The following is a 17,586-nucleotide window of genomic DNA, read 5'->3' as shown; positions in this document are numbered from 1 at the left end:
CCAACATAACTATCACGACGTAAGTGACCACGGACGGTTGACCCCACCACGGACGGTTGACCCACCAAACTGACCATGACCAGGCGAGACCAGCTACATATATGTGGTAAAGCCAGACAAGTAAAAGGAAGCTTTAGGAATAGGGTTTTGGCCTCCTTGTAATCTACTTTCAGTCCCGTGGAAAGAGATAATGTATGACATAGTGAGTTTAACAATGGCCTGGATCTCCTTCGGTAATATTAATTAGGAATGTATCATCTACACTTTATTTTATTAGGAAGTCATTTTCCTAGATGAGACAATTGGATAATTGGAGGCAAGGGAGGACACAAAAGTCCATGCCTAGATCCTTTATTGATAACACTTTGAGAGAGAGAGAGGATCCTTTTGCCTCACTCCTCTCTTGAAAATTGAAAGATTTCCTTGTAACTCCAATATGATGAGCCAAGGAAGTTTGAATATTTGACAAAATGTTTTCCACCCATTTAAACCACAGCTATCATGAAAGGCCATCACTACTACAACAATGATTTCTGGAGACCCCAATAACTAGTTTACAGGGTTATTTTGCCAATCGTGCCTAGAGATACCCAGCTAGGACCAAGCTCCTAGACCGTCCTTGAAAATTGATTTGGGCGGCTCACATAAGAAAGCAGCCCCTAGAAATAGTCCCAACATATATCTTCTTCCATCTATGATTGCTCCATTCCAACCGGACCACCTCTATTATTGAGCTCACTTAACAAAACCTATGCAAAATAAGTAATCCATCTAGATGTGAACTAAAGTTTTGCGAAGTGTGTTGTTGGCTCTACTGCAAAAGATTTATGCAACCTAGGTTCTAATCCTATCAATTAGCCTAAAAGGCTAAACTAGAAAATATAGTAAAGCGGAGGCTTAATTGAGGTAGTCCCAACACTTTAAACTAGACATTTTTTTGGAAAAGTGATGTAGATTCTGTGCACTCACTGGAAATTCTGGTCGGGTCATCAAAGAAACACTACAGGAATCGGCCTCTTTGCCGACTGCCGAAAGCAGTCGGCAAAGGCTGAAAAACGGTCGGCAAAGGCTTTGCCGACCGTTTTTCGCCTAGGCAGTCGGCAAAGGGGTGCCGGGAGAGAAGATGTCGGGAAAGAATTCTTTTCCGACTGCCTTCCGGACAGCAGTCGGTAAAGGCTTCCCCGACGGCCGTATAACCAGTCGGTAAAGACTCCGTCGCCGTCCCGTCCCGTCTCCTTTGCCGACCGCCTTCCTGGCAGTCGGCAAAGGCTTTCCCGACTGCCAGGAGAAAAGCAGTCGGCAAAGGCTTTCCCGACTGCCAGGAGAAAAGCAGTCGGCAAAGGATTTCCCGACTGCCAGGGGAAAATCAGTCGGGAAAGCCTTTGCCGACTGCTTTTCTCCTGGCAGTCGAAAAAGGCTTTCCCGACTGCTTTTCTCCTGGCAGTCGGCAAAGGCTTTGCCGACTGCCAGGAAGGCGGTCGGCAAACCTGGTTTTGCAGGCTGTGGTGCCCAGCTTTGCTGACTGCCAGGGCAGTCGGCAAAGCTGGAAATTTTTTTTTTCTCTTTTCTCTCCTGTTTTTTCATATACATATCACACTTTAAAGTACACAGATCACACATTTATATATATAAGCCAAATGCACGCATATATAACACGAATTCACATATAGATCACATCCAAGCATCCATAAGCATTAATATCCATACAGTCCACAGATCATCGAAACATAAAAAACAAGTGCGCAAGTCCAACATCAAACCAAAAGAACTTCACTCCTCGTGCGACCCACGGTCCCTATGCTCATCCTGAACTGAAGGCCACGAAGACCATGAGGACTGGCCTTGCTGGAGCGGCGCCGACGTGTAGCGGTGCTCCCACCCGGTGTGCGCGTGGTGGGTATGTGGCAGAGGGTAGCTCACCGCCGCTCCGGTCCCGTACTGTGGAGGCCGAGGAAGACCGCCACCCGGAGGCCCGAAGTATGTCGGAGGCGAAATAACCTGCCACCCAGGAGAACGTCCATCTAGAGGAGTCGGGTTCGAACCCGCTGACATTGACTGCACAAAGTAGACATGATCTCATTAGTAGCTACACAGACCTCGTGAAAACAATGGAGACCAATATATATACTCACCGTACTCCCCGTAGGGTCAATAGGTGCTGGACCGAACATCGTGGCGGGTAAAGGAGGCATGACAGCACCAGGGATCTGAATGCTCTGAATGTAGCTGGCAAAGTCCTGCCTCCAGCGCAAAGCCTCCTGCCGATGGGCCTCCTCTCTGGCCGCTATCTCCCGCCGATGGGCCTCCTCTCGGGCCTCTGTCGCGGCCCGCAGCTCGGCCAGCTCGGACTGCAATGTCACACCCAGGTAATTAGGTACATATGTAAAACCAATTAACGAGGAATGGAACTGAAGGTACCTGAACCGCTGCCAACGTGGACGGCTGCCGACGGCGTATGGGGACGTCAGAGGTCGTGCTGGTGGACCTACGAATCTGACGAAGGCTAGGAACGTTGGTCGGATCGATTGCGTTGTTGGCAATCGAGTACTGGCCGTGCGGTTTCCCTCCTCCCGTCCTCATCACGAGGTCTGTGTCCAGGGGCTGCTGGGTTGGATCGTAGTCCGGACCATAGCGCTGGCGAGCCGCCTCGGTGTACCGGGCCATCTTTTCATAGACGTTCGGGTTGGTGTACGCCTCGGGCCCATCTGCCGAGCTGAAGACGTTGTTCGGATCAGACGCTTTGCCCTTGTTCGACAAAGCGTAGCCCTCGTACAAGTTGATGACCTGCCCGTCATGGTAGCGGGACTGCAAGGAACACACAAGGACGATTACACGTAATGAGATAGAATAAATAAATAAATAAATAAATAAATCGACAGAAGCTTACCCATGCGTCACAGTACTGTCCGAGGGAGCGGCTCCCTTGGTGGTGTGCCAGCCCTTGCCTCATCTTGGCACGTTCACTTCGACTGCGACGCTCCTCATACGACTCCGGCGTTCTCCAGGCGTCCACAATGGCCTCCCAGCAGTCCATGTATGTTTTGCACCATTCAGCAGGAAACTACATGACATGGCAGAAGATGAATCAGTAGTAACGTCTTCTACTTCATTTGCATGGAAGGAATCATAAGCAATGTTCCTTAATTACCTGCATGTAGATGTCCTTGGCAACGTCGGTCTCAGGGTAGTGGAGCATCTTCTTAGCGTCCGCGGGTGGCAGCCTCTCAAGCTTCACGTCAGCGTAGTAGGTGACGAGGACTTGGACGTGCGCCTCGTAGTACATGTCCTTCACCCGCGCCATGGCGGCCCGGTCCTGCACCACCGACGCCCGGTCCTCGTACCCCTCGTCACATGTGAACCAGTCCTACATGTTTCATTAGTTCAAAAACGTCCAGCGAATGTGTATCGACAAAGCAGTGCAATAAGAACTCACCCAAAACTCCATCTTGATCTTTGTCGCGATGGGGACCTCGTGTGCGTCCTTGACTTTGTAGAAGTCCGACCAATGCCAAGGCACCACCTTGGTCCCGTCGTCGAGTTCGATAAGGCCAGGGTAGTGCTTCTTAATCAGGAGGCCCAGCATGCCATTCGGACTGCGTGCACCACCCCCGCTCACAATCTGCCAGCCTCTGCACAAGTCAGTAAGAAGAATTGTTAGTCTGAAGTTTTAATGTTAAACATGTCATATGAATAAGTCGTAAAAACATAAATGGTTACTTACTTAGAACCTTCAGGTCGAATCACAGGACGGTGCTCCAAGGCGATCGTCGCTCTAGGGAGACGTGTGATCCCACGCTGGTAGACCTTGCGCGAACCTGAGGAAGTCGAATCCCCTGGTGTCTCCTCCTCCCCCTCCTCCTCCTCCCCCTCCTCCTCCTCGCTGTCGTCTCCGGTCTCCTGCACGAAGGAGCTTCTGTGACGTGTACTCATTCTTCGGCAGCTCGTGACCCTCCGGAAGCATTTCCCCAAATATTTGCAACATGAGATTAAAGCCTTCCCGACTCATGTTCAACTGCGACTTCAACCCCATTAGACGTCCCATGCATTCCAGTTGCGACAGTGTTGTATACTTGTGAAGTGGCTTCTTTGCCGACTCCATCATTTCATAGAACGCCTTTGCGGTTTCCTCTGGATCCTCCTCCACCAATCTTTCATTGCCACGTGCCTCGTTGAAGTCTACAATCATGTCATCCACCCCGGCATCGCCATCAAACTTCTCGAGCTCTGCTCTCACCTCCTCTCTAATACGGGCTTTTTCACCATGGAAGATCCACGTCTTGTAATCTTCCACATAGCCGTTTCTGTACAGATCTTTCCAAATCTCATCCTTTATTTTTCTTTTTGAGTTCTTACAACTCCTACAGGGACACGGCATCCGAATCGACCCTCTAGCAGCCGGGCCAAATGCTTGGTCTAGGAAATTAGAGGTCCCCCTAACCCAATCCTCGTCCTTTCTTGCAAAGCCCGTGTACATCCAATCACGGTTAGCCATTCTCTGTAATACATATGCATAAGCAAGTAGTAAAACCAGGCATTGCATCTACATGGCGTTCCTACCTGCTAATAGGTGAAGGATAGGTCCTAATCCCACCCGCGGATGCGTAGATGGGTTAGCTTCCATGCATGCCCACGTCCGAATCGGAATTTCGGCAGCACCTCCCCGCTGTTCTCCAGATACACGTCCCCGTAGGGAGTGTGTGTATCCGGAGAACAACCGGGAGGTGCAACCGAAACTACGACTCAGACATGAGCAAGACATGGAAGCTAACCCATCTACGCATCCGTGGGCTGTCCAAAAAACGTGGACAATCCGAAACAGATACGGTTGGAAGTACTACTTCCAACTGTATCAATTTCGGACGGGAGACACCTAACTTGGTGACGCGACCTAGACCATGATACGGGAAGAGGGGTTATACCTAAGGTGCCGAGGTGACGCTGTGCAGGCCGACGACCAAGGCACGGGGCTACTTCGGATCCGCGCTTTTCTGAAACACAACAAAACAATATAAGTACAAATTTTCGGCAGAACCTCCCTTGTACGGAGAGGTTTCCAGAACCTGCAAAAAGAATTCAACATCACATACACGGCTCGATGGCCGACATCACATACACGGCTCGATGGCCGACATCACATACACGGCTCGATGGCCGACATCACATACACGGCTCGATGGCCGACATCACATACACGTTGACTGAACACATTCCTCACACAGCTCGTTGACTGAACACTTGTTTTCGTCTCAAAATTCAGCACGGTTCTAAGAGGGTGGGGGGCGCTAAATAATAGAAGGCTAAAAATGCAACTAGCCGTATACTAATAGATATTAACAAATAACATAAATGATGATATCTATTCAAAGTGCTCTTATGCCCTACAAGCTACAATATGACTGAATCACTAAATATTCAAAATCGAAAATAGAAGCTGATCTGGATCTCAGTAAAACAGTAGGCAGTAGCTCACCGAGATGTGCAGCTGCAGCAGAGATGACAGATGCAGGACTGCAGGAGCCAGGAGCAGGGGGGGCAGCCGGCCAGTCGGGAGCAGGAGCCTGGGCGTGGCCGCCGGCCGGGCCACGGCGGAGGGCAGCCGGCTTGGCCGCTTGGGGAGGAGACCAAGAGAAGGCAAGGAGGAGAACGGGCGGCGCCGCAGCGGGCAGCGACAGGGAGAGCCCGGAGGACGAGCGCCGGAGGCCGGACGGAGTAGCTGGGAGGGGAGATGGCCGGCGGGAGGGGGGGTCTGGCCGGGCGCAGGGGGGACGAGGCCGGGGCAGGGCGGCGCTGCCGGCCGCGGCTGGCCACGGCGGGGCGGGGCAGCGAGATGAAGAGACTGAGTACATACTGCGGCAGAGACGGCCGGAGGAGGCCGAGGGGAGGGCCGGCGCGGACGGGGGGAAAGCGGAGGGGCGGGGAAGCGGCTGCTGCGGACCGGCGCGCGGGCGCCGGGCGCGGTCCGGATCTGGCCGCGGCCGCCGCCGCGGAGGGCGGCGTAGGGCGGGCGCGCGGGCCACGCGGGGGCCGCGGCGGCCGCGGTGAAGGCGGGGGTCGCGGGGGCGGGCGCGCGGGTCGCGGGGTGGGTGGGCGGGGGTGTGAGTGGATAGGTTATCCCTTCCTTTTTTTTATTTTTTTAAAACAAACAGAGCCTTTCCCGACTGCCGTTAATTAAAGGCCGGCAGTCGGCAAATGCTTTACCGACTGCATACAGTCGGCAAATCCTTTGCCGACTGCCCTCCCCCACGGCAGTCGGCAAAGATTTTTTTTTTTTTGGTTTTTTGGTTCCAATTTTTTTCCTATGGGCTAAACATATTGTTTCAAGTACAATGTACAAATTTGGGACCCCTTTTGATGATATTTTGCTATATTTTATACAATTATTTTATTTCCTTGCATTTTCTCGCATAGTCCAAATTTAAACTGCAGGTGCATAAAATAATCAAACGCAGCCATTCGAAAAATAATATTCATGTTGAAGAGTGTATTTTTAGACCATGTACATGAGCCCACCCAAAAATTAGAAGGTCTTGTCCACGCGAGATGACAATCCCGGTGCGGTAGAAGTATTTTTCAATTATAAAAAATTCAAACGTAGTCTGAAAATCACGAAACTTGGCAAGACATCATGATATCGTATGTGGAGACTATGGTAAAAAATTGAAAATGTTTCGAATAAGTTTCGTCGTCTGATGTCCAAAACTCTGATATCTCACATGTGATCACATATGATATCACATGTGAGATATGGGAGTTTTGGACATCAGATGACGCAACTTGCTCCAAACATCGTCAAATTTTTATCATGGTATCCGCATATGATAACATGACACCTCGCCAAGTTTCGTGATTTTCAGACTTCGTTTGGATTTTTTATAATTAAAAATACTAATACCGCATCGGGATGGTCATCTGTCGTGGACAAGACCTTCAATTTTTTGAGTGGGTTCATGTACATGGCCTAAAAATACACTCTTCAACATGAATATTATTTTTTGAACGGCTGCGTTTCATTATTTCATGCACCTGCAGTTCAAATTTGGACTATGCGAGAAAATGCAAGGAAATAAAATAATTGAATGAAATATAGCAAAATATCATAAAAAGGTCCCAAATTTGAACATGAGATTTCAAACAATATGTACTGCCCACAGAAAAAAACTGGGATAAAAAATAATAACAATAAAAAAATCTTTGCCGACTGCCGTGGTACGGCAGTCGGCAAAGACTTACTCTTTGCCGACTGCCTAAAATGGCAGTCGGGAAAGAGCTTCTTTGCCGACTGCCTTTCATTGGCAGTCGGCAAAGAGGGCAGGCCTTTGCCGACTGCTAACGGAGGGCAGTCGGCAAAGCCGACGGCCCAGAATTCCGTCCCGTCCGACCACTTTTGCCGACAGTCTGTCTTTGCCGACTGTCTTTTGCAGTCGGCAAAGGCCTCTTTACCGACTGCCAGCCTTTGCCGACTGCCTTGGAGAGGCTTTGCCGACTGCAAGGCTCTTTGCCGACTGCCAGAGAAAAACAGTCGGCAAAGAGCCCCTTTGCCGACTGCCTGGAGAAAGGCAGTCGGGAAAGAGACTGGCAGTCGGCAAAGCCTGATTTTCCTGTAGTGAAATCCAGTGCCTCTCCAAAGACTAGCCATTGGAATTTGAATGTTGTCGATCGTTGGCTCACCCTTTTCTCCGTTGCTTTTTTTCGGTGCATCACCAAACTTCTTCGGTGAGCACGCTGTGCTCTCGGCTTTCTTCTAAGCATCACTGGACTAGCCATTCCTCCAGTGGTTATTCCGGTGCCCTATTTTCCTCTCTGAATACTATCTGTTGAAGACCCTATTCTCTGGTGCTTCAATCTCTTCAGTCACCAGACTTCTTTGGTGAGACGTTGAACTTATATGCAGAACAGTATCACCCTTGACGCTTTCTCCGGTGCTTTGTGGTGGGCATCACCATACTTTTCTGGTAGGACAATAGGCCTAGCTTGTTTTCTTTCGCATTTCTCGTGCATCTTCAACTGGGCTTGTTCTTCATGGTGTCTTGGATTTCTCGAAAGTCTTCTAGATCTTCTAAGTAGCTCCTAATGTCTTGCTTGAGGTGTTGATCACTCCGATCTCCATGCTTCCTAAGTCCAAGCCAACCTTGCATCCATTTGAATTTAACCTTGTATACTAGCAAACATCATTTGTCCAAATGGTCATGTTGTTACTCAAACACCAAAGTTACATAATGGCCCGTGAGAGGTGCCCTTACACTCTGGTGGCTTATGGCAGGCCCAGTGTTAATGGCGGCATTTGTAATGATGATTGTGTTTACTGACCACCAGTTGACTCATTTTCCAGTAGCGGTTCTTGGCCGTGAGCCCTAAACTACATTGCAGTGGCGCCTTCTTTTTGTACTTCTTAAAAGTTACTTGGTGTCGATGGACACCATTTCTATAATAGTTATTGATGATAGATAAATCCAAGTGAAACTCTTCCATATTGGGAGGATTAAATATTTCTTGATTTCAACTAGTGACTGTTGAGAGATCATTACTACTATCTTTGTTTCTTGTTGTTTTTGTTTGTATTATGTAAACAAAGGGATAACTATTTGTTGTTGAGATTATGTGCTGTCAACTAGAGATAATAACTATAGTTGGCTCAAGTCATGACACCATCTATATAGGCACATTGAAGTATATATAGAGTTGTCTCACACATGAATCTGAGCTCTTATTTCTTTAATAATCATTGCTTGGAAGCATAATTACATATACTTAATTTAAGACCTATATCTCATATGTTATCCCAACCTTTAGTAGTTGACCACGTGGAATTGATAGCATCTTCTCACCATTCCTTGAATTTTTCCTTAGGAAGCTATACACATAGTTCACAATTATCTTCTTTAGCAGATTTGAGTGAGGCTTGGCTACCACTTCAGTCTCCCCAAGAATATAAACTACACCATTGTCTACCTCACGTTCGACCATCTTTTGGTCTTCTTCAATCTTTATCATCTCCTCCATATTTAGTTTTCCTGTCTGTTATGAAAATAGGCATATAATTAACACACCACACACCATTGAACATATGAGACATAGAAATGATATAGTAAGAATAACTTGTAAATGACAAAACAATTCATGTATCAATGAATCACCTGAAGATGTGTTAGGATATTGCTCATACCAACCGGATGCATTGTGAGCTCCGAAAAGGACTGAATCGGCGTAAGCATTTCCTCAGCATAGATGGCATGTCCAGAGGACTTCTCCCTTGAAAAACTGTCAATACGAGCGCTATAATTGCTAATCCTCAATGGGTCACCTAATGCATAGAGGTTGATGTCCCTGATATAGTATTGGAGGTACTCAACTAAGATTTTGACAAATTCAGTGGCCATTTCAAGCGTGTCAAGGTACCCATATCGGGCCACACAACGGAACACCATGAGCTCTTTAGGTTCTACTTGTCGGAACAGGAAACGCTCTGAGACATCGACATGTGGAATTGGCAAATGCTTCACAGTGATGAAGACAATCACTGAATGAATGGTAGGGATTTTCTCTATGAGGTGAGGAAATATTGGTGGTATGCCTTGCACCAGCTCAGTGTAGATGAGCCCAAAACCAGGAACCCTCTTTAGATCCTGACGCTCAAGGATGTCCTTCACCTTATCACGTGATACAGTATGCTCAAGCTCATATTTGTAACGCTTGACATGCACATAGTGCCACACAATCATAATTGTCATAAGAACTGCTGACATGGCTAATGCCAGGTAAGGCCCATGGATGAACTTATATAGAACTGCAACTGTGTAGACCAATTCTGTTGACATGAAGACCATGAAGAAGATGAAAATCCACCAAATGTTTACCTTCCATACAAGGAGCATCACTATTGTCATCAAGAACGTTGTGATGACCATCACAAGGACCACACAAATTTCTGTGCATATATCCACAGTAGAAACAGTGTAAGCAATATGTTTATATGTGTTTACGTCTATCGATATGTGTTTGAATGCTCATTATCATATATTCATTGATGGAGTAATGGAAAAAAACAATAAGGTCTTTTTTTTTAGAATTCTTACCATGTGCTCTTGCAATGAAACCAGTTGTCTTGAAGCTTATTGTCACTACGCAAGCAGATATGCAAAGGAAGATGTTTACTTCAGGGATATACATCTGGCCCCAATAATGCCCCGATGTACGCAGTATCTTGACCCGTGGGAAACAGTTAAGTGCTTGTAAATGTGACATGGTAGCGAAGGCACACGAGATCATAGCTTGACTGCTTCCAATGACTGATGCAATGAGTGCGAGGATGAACGTTGGCCAAAACCAATCGCCTGAATCATACAGGAGCACATTCAATTATTAGTTTTGTGATGAAAAAATATGAAACATACAGATACTTTTCTTTGGTTACATTACATACTTGGAACCGAATTGAAGAAAGCGTTAGATATATCCATGTCCATGTGTTTCCTCAGGTATGCTGCTTGCCCAATATAGGTAAGCAATACTGATGGTAATAAGCCGAAGGTGGAGCTCACCTGAAAGACAAAACAAGATGTTCATTATTTTACTCATATAATGATATAGGAACAGTTAAGTTAGATTACATATACTCAACATTATAACAACGCTTCTAGTTTTCCTAAGTTTATTTACACAAAAAAATTGTAAAATTGTCTCTACCTGGATCGATCTGATGCTGAAGTACCCTAGATCAGCAAAAAGAGCTTCTGTGCCTGTCACACAAGTAAAATTCATTCCACCAGTTCAACGAACGGTACATGTTTCACAAATACAAAATATTCTAATTATCATGGATATTAATTTAATTTACAACTATTTTACTACATTTTTTCCATGCCATTTCATGGTGTGTTTGCATATTTAGTTGAACTATTTGATAGCTGATGTAGTTAACAAATCAGTACAAGGAACTAGCTACTCGTTAATATAAATTGCGTGCAGTGGCCAGGCATTATGTCTTGTAGAAACATTTAGCCATCTCGAGAAGTAATAGCTTGCTCATGCATGCTGCTTGGTTTAGACAGATTTCTGTGGATCAGTGTCGAGGAAAACTAACCACATGAACCCTATACAAAGAGGCTTTGAGTCTGGTTTTTTTGGTGTAAAAATTGAAGTAAGCGTGTTTCAGCAACAAACACGCAACGAGCGCCATGCCATATATTCAAGAGATTCTTGATATCATTTGGGATTTTGCTCCAAGTATATATTGCAGCGAGAAGTGACAAGATAATCTTTCATTGTTGCTTCTAAAAAACAAAAATTACCACACGTTGCTGGTGTCTATACCTGTGACGCAAAGTAGAATTTCGCCCAATGAGACCCATCCTTTCTTTTTATTCCTCTGAAAATAGTTGACGATATATTTCGGGTTGAAAGCCCTCAAGGTGCCAATATCATACTTGATGACGTTGTAGATCCCAATACCTCCGATGAGGAGAAGCCACACGGTAACGACCGGCGCAAACATGTAGCCAATTTTGTCTGTCCCAAAGCGCTGGACAGAAAAGAGAGCTACCAGGATCCCAACTGTGATCCATACCTCAGCATCTGTTGACAACACCAGGAATTGTATGTAGAGGTTAATAAGCCAATTTGCCAAAGTACGGAGTAGATGATGTCAATATAATATATATAGCGTATTGCTTGTATCGTGACTCAAGATCATGTGAACATATATTTAGATGCATGCTTTTCTTTTATATTAGGGTTAAGTACACTTTACACCCCTGAACTTGCGCCAAAGTATGATTTTCAACCTTCAACTATGAAACCGGTCAAGAAACACCCTCCAACTATCAAAACCGGACAACTTTGGTCCTCGGCCGGTTTCAAAAGCGGTTTTCTATTTTCGGGAGGCGTCGAAATTTTAAATTATTTTTTTGAGCATCTTAACGTTCTCAAATGAAAAAACTCAAAACTACAAAGTTGTAGATCTCATTGAGGTGTACAATTTACATATAAAAATTATCTTCATCCGACATCGTATAGAAGGGTTTTCTATTTTTTGAAATTTGAGTCTCATCACGCGACAAAATATGGTGCTGAAATTTTATATTATTTTTTCGAGCATCTTACTTTCCTCAAATGAAAAAAATTAAAACTATAAAGTTGTAGATCTCATCGAGTTCTACAATTTACATATAAAAATTATCTTCATCCGACATCGTATTGAAGGGTTTTCTATTTTTTGAAATTTGAGTCTCATCACGCGACAAATTGTTTTAATTTTGTGGACTAGTTTGATTTGGGCCAATTAAACAAGTCAGAGCTTTATTACTTTCGTGGTTAACACTAACCGTGGGTGAAGTAGACACGCTGAAATTGGTGGTGCAAGACCGTACATATGCACATATAGAGGGATGACTATTTGGATCACTTGACTAAGAAAGCAAATTGAGCATTCTATTATGACTTTTTCCTTGTTTTAGTTAGCTATTACGTACCTTTTGTGAGATGAGGTGCTTTCAACTTGAGACCATTGACCGCCGCTAGAACTGATGAACCACATACCACCGAAGCATGCATGCAAACTCATGTTAGGTCATGATGAAAATATACATATAACAGAGAGACAGATGTTATATATGTACGTACCAGAGATTGGAGGGTTTAGCATGCAGTCGCTGATGGCCAGCGCAGTCGCAAGGATGGTAAGGGAGAAAAGCAGAACCTTTGCTGCCTTGCTCGTCTCAAGGAGGTTCTTCATCCACTGAGCCCTCCTTCGCGTCGCTGACGGCTTTGCTTGATTCTTGTATCTTAGCACGAGCTCGTCCTCGTCCTGTTGATTTGGGATCAGGCAGATCTTGGCGTACCGCGAGATCAACGAATACAGAGCAAACGTTCCACCTGACGAAAACCGAGCAAATAACGTATGTACGTGCACCTTATTAGCTCAGTGTCGATTTTGCAACTCATCTCATGACAAGAAAGATCATGGTGAATTAAATTCAGCAGCTAGGTAGCATCGTCGACCGCACCGTCACCCTCGTCGTTGGCGTAGAGCGCGATGAAGACGATCTTGATCATGGTGAAGAGGATGAAGCTGTAGATGATGATGGACAGTACTCCGAGGACGTCGTCCTCATGCTTGACGCCATACTTGAAGGTGTTGGCGTAGACGTAGAGCGGCGACGTGCCGAGGTCGGCGTACATGATCCCCACGCACTGGAATGCCAGCCGTAGCGTCCGAACCCAGCTCTCCTGCCGTCCATGGTGATGGGCGGCGTGGGCTGGCCTCGTGGCGTCGCGGTACAGCGAGTCCTGCCGTAGCCAGTTCACCGCCGGCAGCTCCAGCTCCAGGTCGCCGCTGTGGGGCACCATCTCCAGGCCACCTCCGGCACCGGCTTGTGCCATCTTTCTGTCGCCGGCGGCTTCCTCTGTAGACTGCAGTAGTCAAGGGTTTGTACGGCGGAAAGGATAACCCACTCCGCACTGCACCGTCCCTCAAGCAGCACCCTGTAGGCTGTAGCTGATTTGTTGGCTTCACAGCTGCTCATGGATGTCGCCTTGGGACGCCTTTTATAGCGCAACTATGGTACGCAACCGCGCGTGCAACTTGTGCTCTCTTTTTTCCTATCTTTGCGGCGTCTTCGTATCGTATCTTGGGAACTGATAATTTTTCTGACTGATCAAATTTATTGGTTAATTGTTGGAGGAAAGCTAATTATTAATTAATGGTCGCAACATCAATTTTTTATGACGGCTGGTCGAAAGGTTAAGGGCTTAAGGCGTTGTGTGGGTGGGTGGGTGGGGGGGGGGGGGGGGGGGGGGGGGGGGGGGGGAGAGAGAGAGAGAGAGAGAGAGAGAGAGATGGTAATGTACAGCTGCGGTACGGTACATAAGGATGTGTGGGAGGACAGCGGGGTATGTTGTGCTTAGGTCTTCGATGTATTTATTTAAGAATGACTTTATTTTCATAAAGTCAATGGTAAGCGGATAGAACTACTGGTCAACCGTAAAAAGAAGTTTCGTTTTGTTCGTTGTTTTCAACACGATGCCATTGCCACATCATCGAGAGTGGTTTTATGTTGATGAAGAAAATCACATCTTCAAATGCATACTTTCAATTCAATTGTTTTATATTCCGGTCATATAGCATTAAATGTGTGACATGGGATTGGAGAATTGTTAGATGAAATGAAAATTTTGCTTCCAATGTTAGTGTGGAATAGTTTCCATATCTTACAAAGAGTGTACACCCAATTGCATGTAGCTAGATCAAATCCCTCCCGCTTCTCTCTCATAAGTCTAGTGTCATGTCATTAGTTGCGTATATATCACCTCATTTAGGCTTCGTTCCTTTGTAGCTTGGAATGGCCTGGAATTGTTCCTGGCTTGGAAAAAATGGTATACCCATTGTAGAGAGCTCCTGCTCTATACGGGGTCTGGGGAAGGGTGTCAGTGGTAAGTCTTACCCTCGCCTGTGCAATGAGAAGAGACCGCGACTCGAACCTGGGACCTTCCGGTCATAGGCGGTAAGACTCTACTGCTTGCACCAGGCCTGCCCTTCTGTTCCTGGCTTGGAACTGTTCGATAATTTGTACTGGCTTGAAAATGATCCTGACCTAGAATGGCCGGGAACGCCTAACCAAACGGCGTCTTAATGAGAATAAAACCCTCCACTAGATTTGGCATATTATGGAACTTTCTTAAAGTAGCACTTAATCTTTCTATGTTTTTGACATCAATTTTAGTGGCGTTAATTTAAAGAGCTGGTTTTCTTAAAAGATGTTTTAAATTTACGAGTGAGGAAACAACTTTGCCCTGACAGACTTTCTATAACAACTTCCTTCAATTTCAAATCAGTGCTAGTTTGGGTTGTCCCAAGGGTTAAATCTTTTCTATTTTATTTACAAATTACTTTTTACGTGTTAATTTTCTGAAAACAACAGGAGCATATTTCTAATGAAAATTGAATCGCTTTATAGTAACATACTTTTCCCATGTGTTACAGTTGTAAAAACATTGTAATGTCTATGTTCGCTGTAGCAGCTACTAGTGTTGCCACACTAAGAGCAACGCTAATAATATAACCTGTTGCTGACTGTATGGATCTTTGTAGCCCATCTCTCAGCCAACATATATAGTAATTAGCTCTTCACTGCTAATATATGGCCCACTTGCCTCTCTCATAAAGTTTTTTAGTTCTTACATCTAAGCCGGCTGAAAACTTACGGCACGCTTCTGCTTTCTCTCCTCCACCTCGGCATAACAACTCACTTACACTTATTGTACTTGCTCTAACATGTGAGCGGCTGTTGCCACCGAAAAAATGGCTGCTGAACAGGTCCAATGGTTAAAGCTGTGCTTATTTGATATATCTTTGCTCGGAGCGCATAGTTGTATATAAACTTTCACAGCTTCCATGCATGCTTTGCCATAACAAATTTCCGTACTACTAGTAATCTGTAACGTAATCTTGACCCGCAAGGCGCCGACCGTGGAAGAATCGGAACCCAGCAGGAAGCTAGTCGCACGATGCAAGTGCAGTATAGGTGACGACAGATCGATGCTAGTCGCACGATGTTAGTTTTTAGGGTTTAGTCTAATTTACACCTTCTAACTTGCAGCAAAGTTCGGATTTCAACCTCGAAGTTTAAAACCGGACAACTTTGGCCTTCCAACTCTCGAAAAAATTCAACTTTCAACCTTCTAGGCGTTTTTGCGGATAAACAGTAACTTTTAATATTTTTTAGAGCGCCGAAATTTTATATTATTTTTTTGAGCATCTTAACGTCCTCAAATGAAAAAACTCAAAACTACAAAGTTGTAGATCTCATCGAGGTCTACAATTTACATATAAAAATTATCTTCATCCGACATCGTATTGAAGGGTTTTCTATTTTTTGAAATTTGAGTCTCATCACGCGATAAAATATGGTGCTGAAATTTTATATTATTTTTTCGAGCATCTTACTGTCCTCAAATGAAAAAACTCAAAACTACAAAGTTGTAGATCTCATCGAGGTCTATAATTTACATATAAAAATTATCTTCATCCGACATCGTATTGAAGGGTTTTCTATTTTTTGAAATTTGAGTCTCATCACGCGTGAAACAATTTTGTCACGTGATGAGACTCAAATTTCAAAAAAATAGAAAACCCTTGAATACGATGTCGGATGAATATAATTTTTATATGTAAATTGTAGACCTCGATGAGATCTACAACTTTGTAGTTTTGAGTTTTTTCATTTGAGGACGTTAAGATACTTGAAAAAATAATATAAAATTTTAGCACCATATTTTATCGCGTGATAAGACTCAAATTTCAAAAAATAGAAAACCCTTCAATACGATGTCGGATGAAGATAATTTTTATATGTAAATTATAGACCTCGATGAGATCTACAACTTTGTAGTTTTGAGTTTTTTCATTTGAGGACGTTAAGATGCTTAAAAAAATAATATAAAATTTTGGCGCTCCCAAAAATATCAAAAGTTACTGATCACGCACAAAACCGCCCAGAAGATTGAAAGTTGAACTTTTTCGAGAGTTGGAGGGCCAAAGTTGTCCGGTTTTGAAGTTTGAGGTTGAAATCTGAACTTTGCTGCAAGTTGGAGGGTGTAAATTGGACTTAACCCTAGTTTTTACCAGGTGGTGATGGCACCTGATCCGTATGAAACCTGCATTGTTCAGAGCTATTTCAACAAAGGCTGTGTTAGGCTGGCTGGCTTATTTTTTTTTAGCCAGAGTAGTATTTTTCTCTCACAAAATACAAGTATAAACAGTATTTTCATACCAGCATGAATAGTATTTTCGTACCCGCCGAACACTAAAGTGTACGTTTAGAGCCCATCTTTTCAAAACTACTGTAATTGTCTATCTAATTTTGTCTTCTTTGGTCAGTGGCTGCCGTACGTACTAGGACTTTTTAGCTGCCCTCATGAGTATTTGCTGGCGTGCCGGTGCCGCGCTCAAGTCTATGGTTTTGCTGGACTGAAACTTTGGTATTCTAGTCGGCGCAATTTGTTCACAAGTACAGGACGTACGAAATCTGAGTTAGTCAAATGTTCTCATCTTATTTTTGCATAATAATATAATAATTTTTCTGTGAACAAATTGTAGCTTAGCTATTTAAGTTTATTAATATAGTGAACCTCTACTGTTCATCACCTAGTTTTGAGTCCTCGAGGTGACCGCATTTCTTTGAATTTATTTTATTTAGAATTTAATGCGCCAGTAGTAGACGATGTGGTTTATCAGCAGGTCAGACTCTCGGAGCTGGTCATAGGGGTACAGGCGTAGAGCGTGTGCGTGAGTTCGTATTAGTCGATCAGTGTACATACATGTATTATATAAGCGTATGTGTCCGTACTGTGATTAAAAAGTATTATAATTTTTCTAACTTTAACTAAATGCTAATAGTATATTCTCTCCGTCCTAAATTATAAACTTTCTTGAGAATTAAAGCATCTCAAGGTTGACCAACGTTATATAATAAAATAATAATATTTATGATACTAAATAAGTATGATTACATTCTTTATTAATTATATATTTATAGTGTAACTATTTAATATCATAAATCTTTATAATTCTTTTTATAATTCTTTTCATGT

General features: G+C 44.4%; 2 protein-coding genes and 1 long non-coding RNA gene across 3 annotated transcripts; 1 reads left to right on the top strand and 2 right to left on the bottom strand.

Moving 5' to 3' along the window:
* Positions 1-3,293: 3,293 nt before the first annotated feature.
* LOC136531417 (uncharacterized) lies at positions 3,294-3,830 on the bottom strand. The gene is made up of 3 exons (XR_010778024.1): positions 3,722-3,830; positions 3,434-3,629; positions 3,294-3,364 (listed from the first exon to the last, which is right to left on the bottom strand). It is a non-coding gene; the product is annotated as an uncharacterized lncRNA (long non-coding RNA).
* A 1,663-nt stretch (positions 3,831-5,493) lies between these two features.
* LOC136531416 (uncharacterized) lies at positions 5,494-6,042 on the top strand. Its single transcript, XM_066524079.1, has one exon. The coding sequence runs from the start codon at positions 5,494-5,496 to the stop codon at positions 6,040-6,042; it is 549 nt and encodes a 182-aa protein (XP_066380176.1).
* Positions 6,043-8,698: 2,656 nt separating this feature from the next.
* LOC136531420 (probable potassium transporter 16) lies at positions 8,699-13,491 on the bottom strand. The gene is made up of 9 exons (XM_066524081.1): positions 13,002-13,491; positions 12,619-12,870; positions 12,468-12,518; positions 11,311-11,571; positions 10,684-10,736; positions 10,421-10,538; positions 10,074-10,331; positions 9,135-9,925; positions 8,699-9,015 (listed from the first exon to the last, which is right to left on the bottom strand). The coding sequence occupies exons 1-9, from the start codon at positions 13,375-13,377 to the stop codon at positions 8,761-8,763; spliced, it is 2,415 nt and encodes an 804-aa protein (XP_066380178.1). The 5' UTR covers positions 13,378-13,491; the 3' UTR covers positions 8,699-8,760.
* Positions 13,492-17,586: the final 4,095 nt, after the last annotated feature.

The sequence above is a fragment of the Miscanthus floridulus genome, unplaced genomic scaffold (assembly GCF_019320115.1).
Source record: "Miscanthus floridulus cultivar M001 unplaced genomic scaffold, ASM1932011v1 fs_343_1_2, whole genome shotgun sequence".
Taxonomy (NCBI): domain Eukaryota; kingdom Viridiplantae; phylum Streptophyta; class Magnoliopsida; order Poales; family Poaceae; genus Miscanthus; species Miscanthus floridulus.
Note: the sequence above shows the minus strand (reverse complement) of the source record. Positions and strands in the feature narration are given on the sequence as shown.

Bases quoted from the DNA above. Each gene is read 5' to 3' on its own strand.
- LOC136531416 (XM_066524079.1), top strand. From the start codon at position 5,494: ATGACAGATGCAGGACTGCAGGAGCCAGGAGCAGGGGGGGCAGCCGGC.
- LOC136531420 (XM_066524081.1), bottom strand. From the start codon at position 13,377: ATGGCACAAGCCGGTGCCGGAGGTGGCCTGGAGATGGTGCCCCACAGC. The intron at 12,871-13,001 runs GTGCGGTCGACG...GGTTTTCGTCAG, and splicing joins CGCCAACGACGAGGGTGACG to GTGGAACGTTTGCTCTGTAT. The intron at 9,016-9,134 runs GTGATTCATTGA...TTTTCATAACAG, and splicing joins ATATCCTAACACATCTTCAG to ACAGGAAAACTAAATATGGA.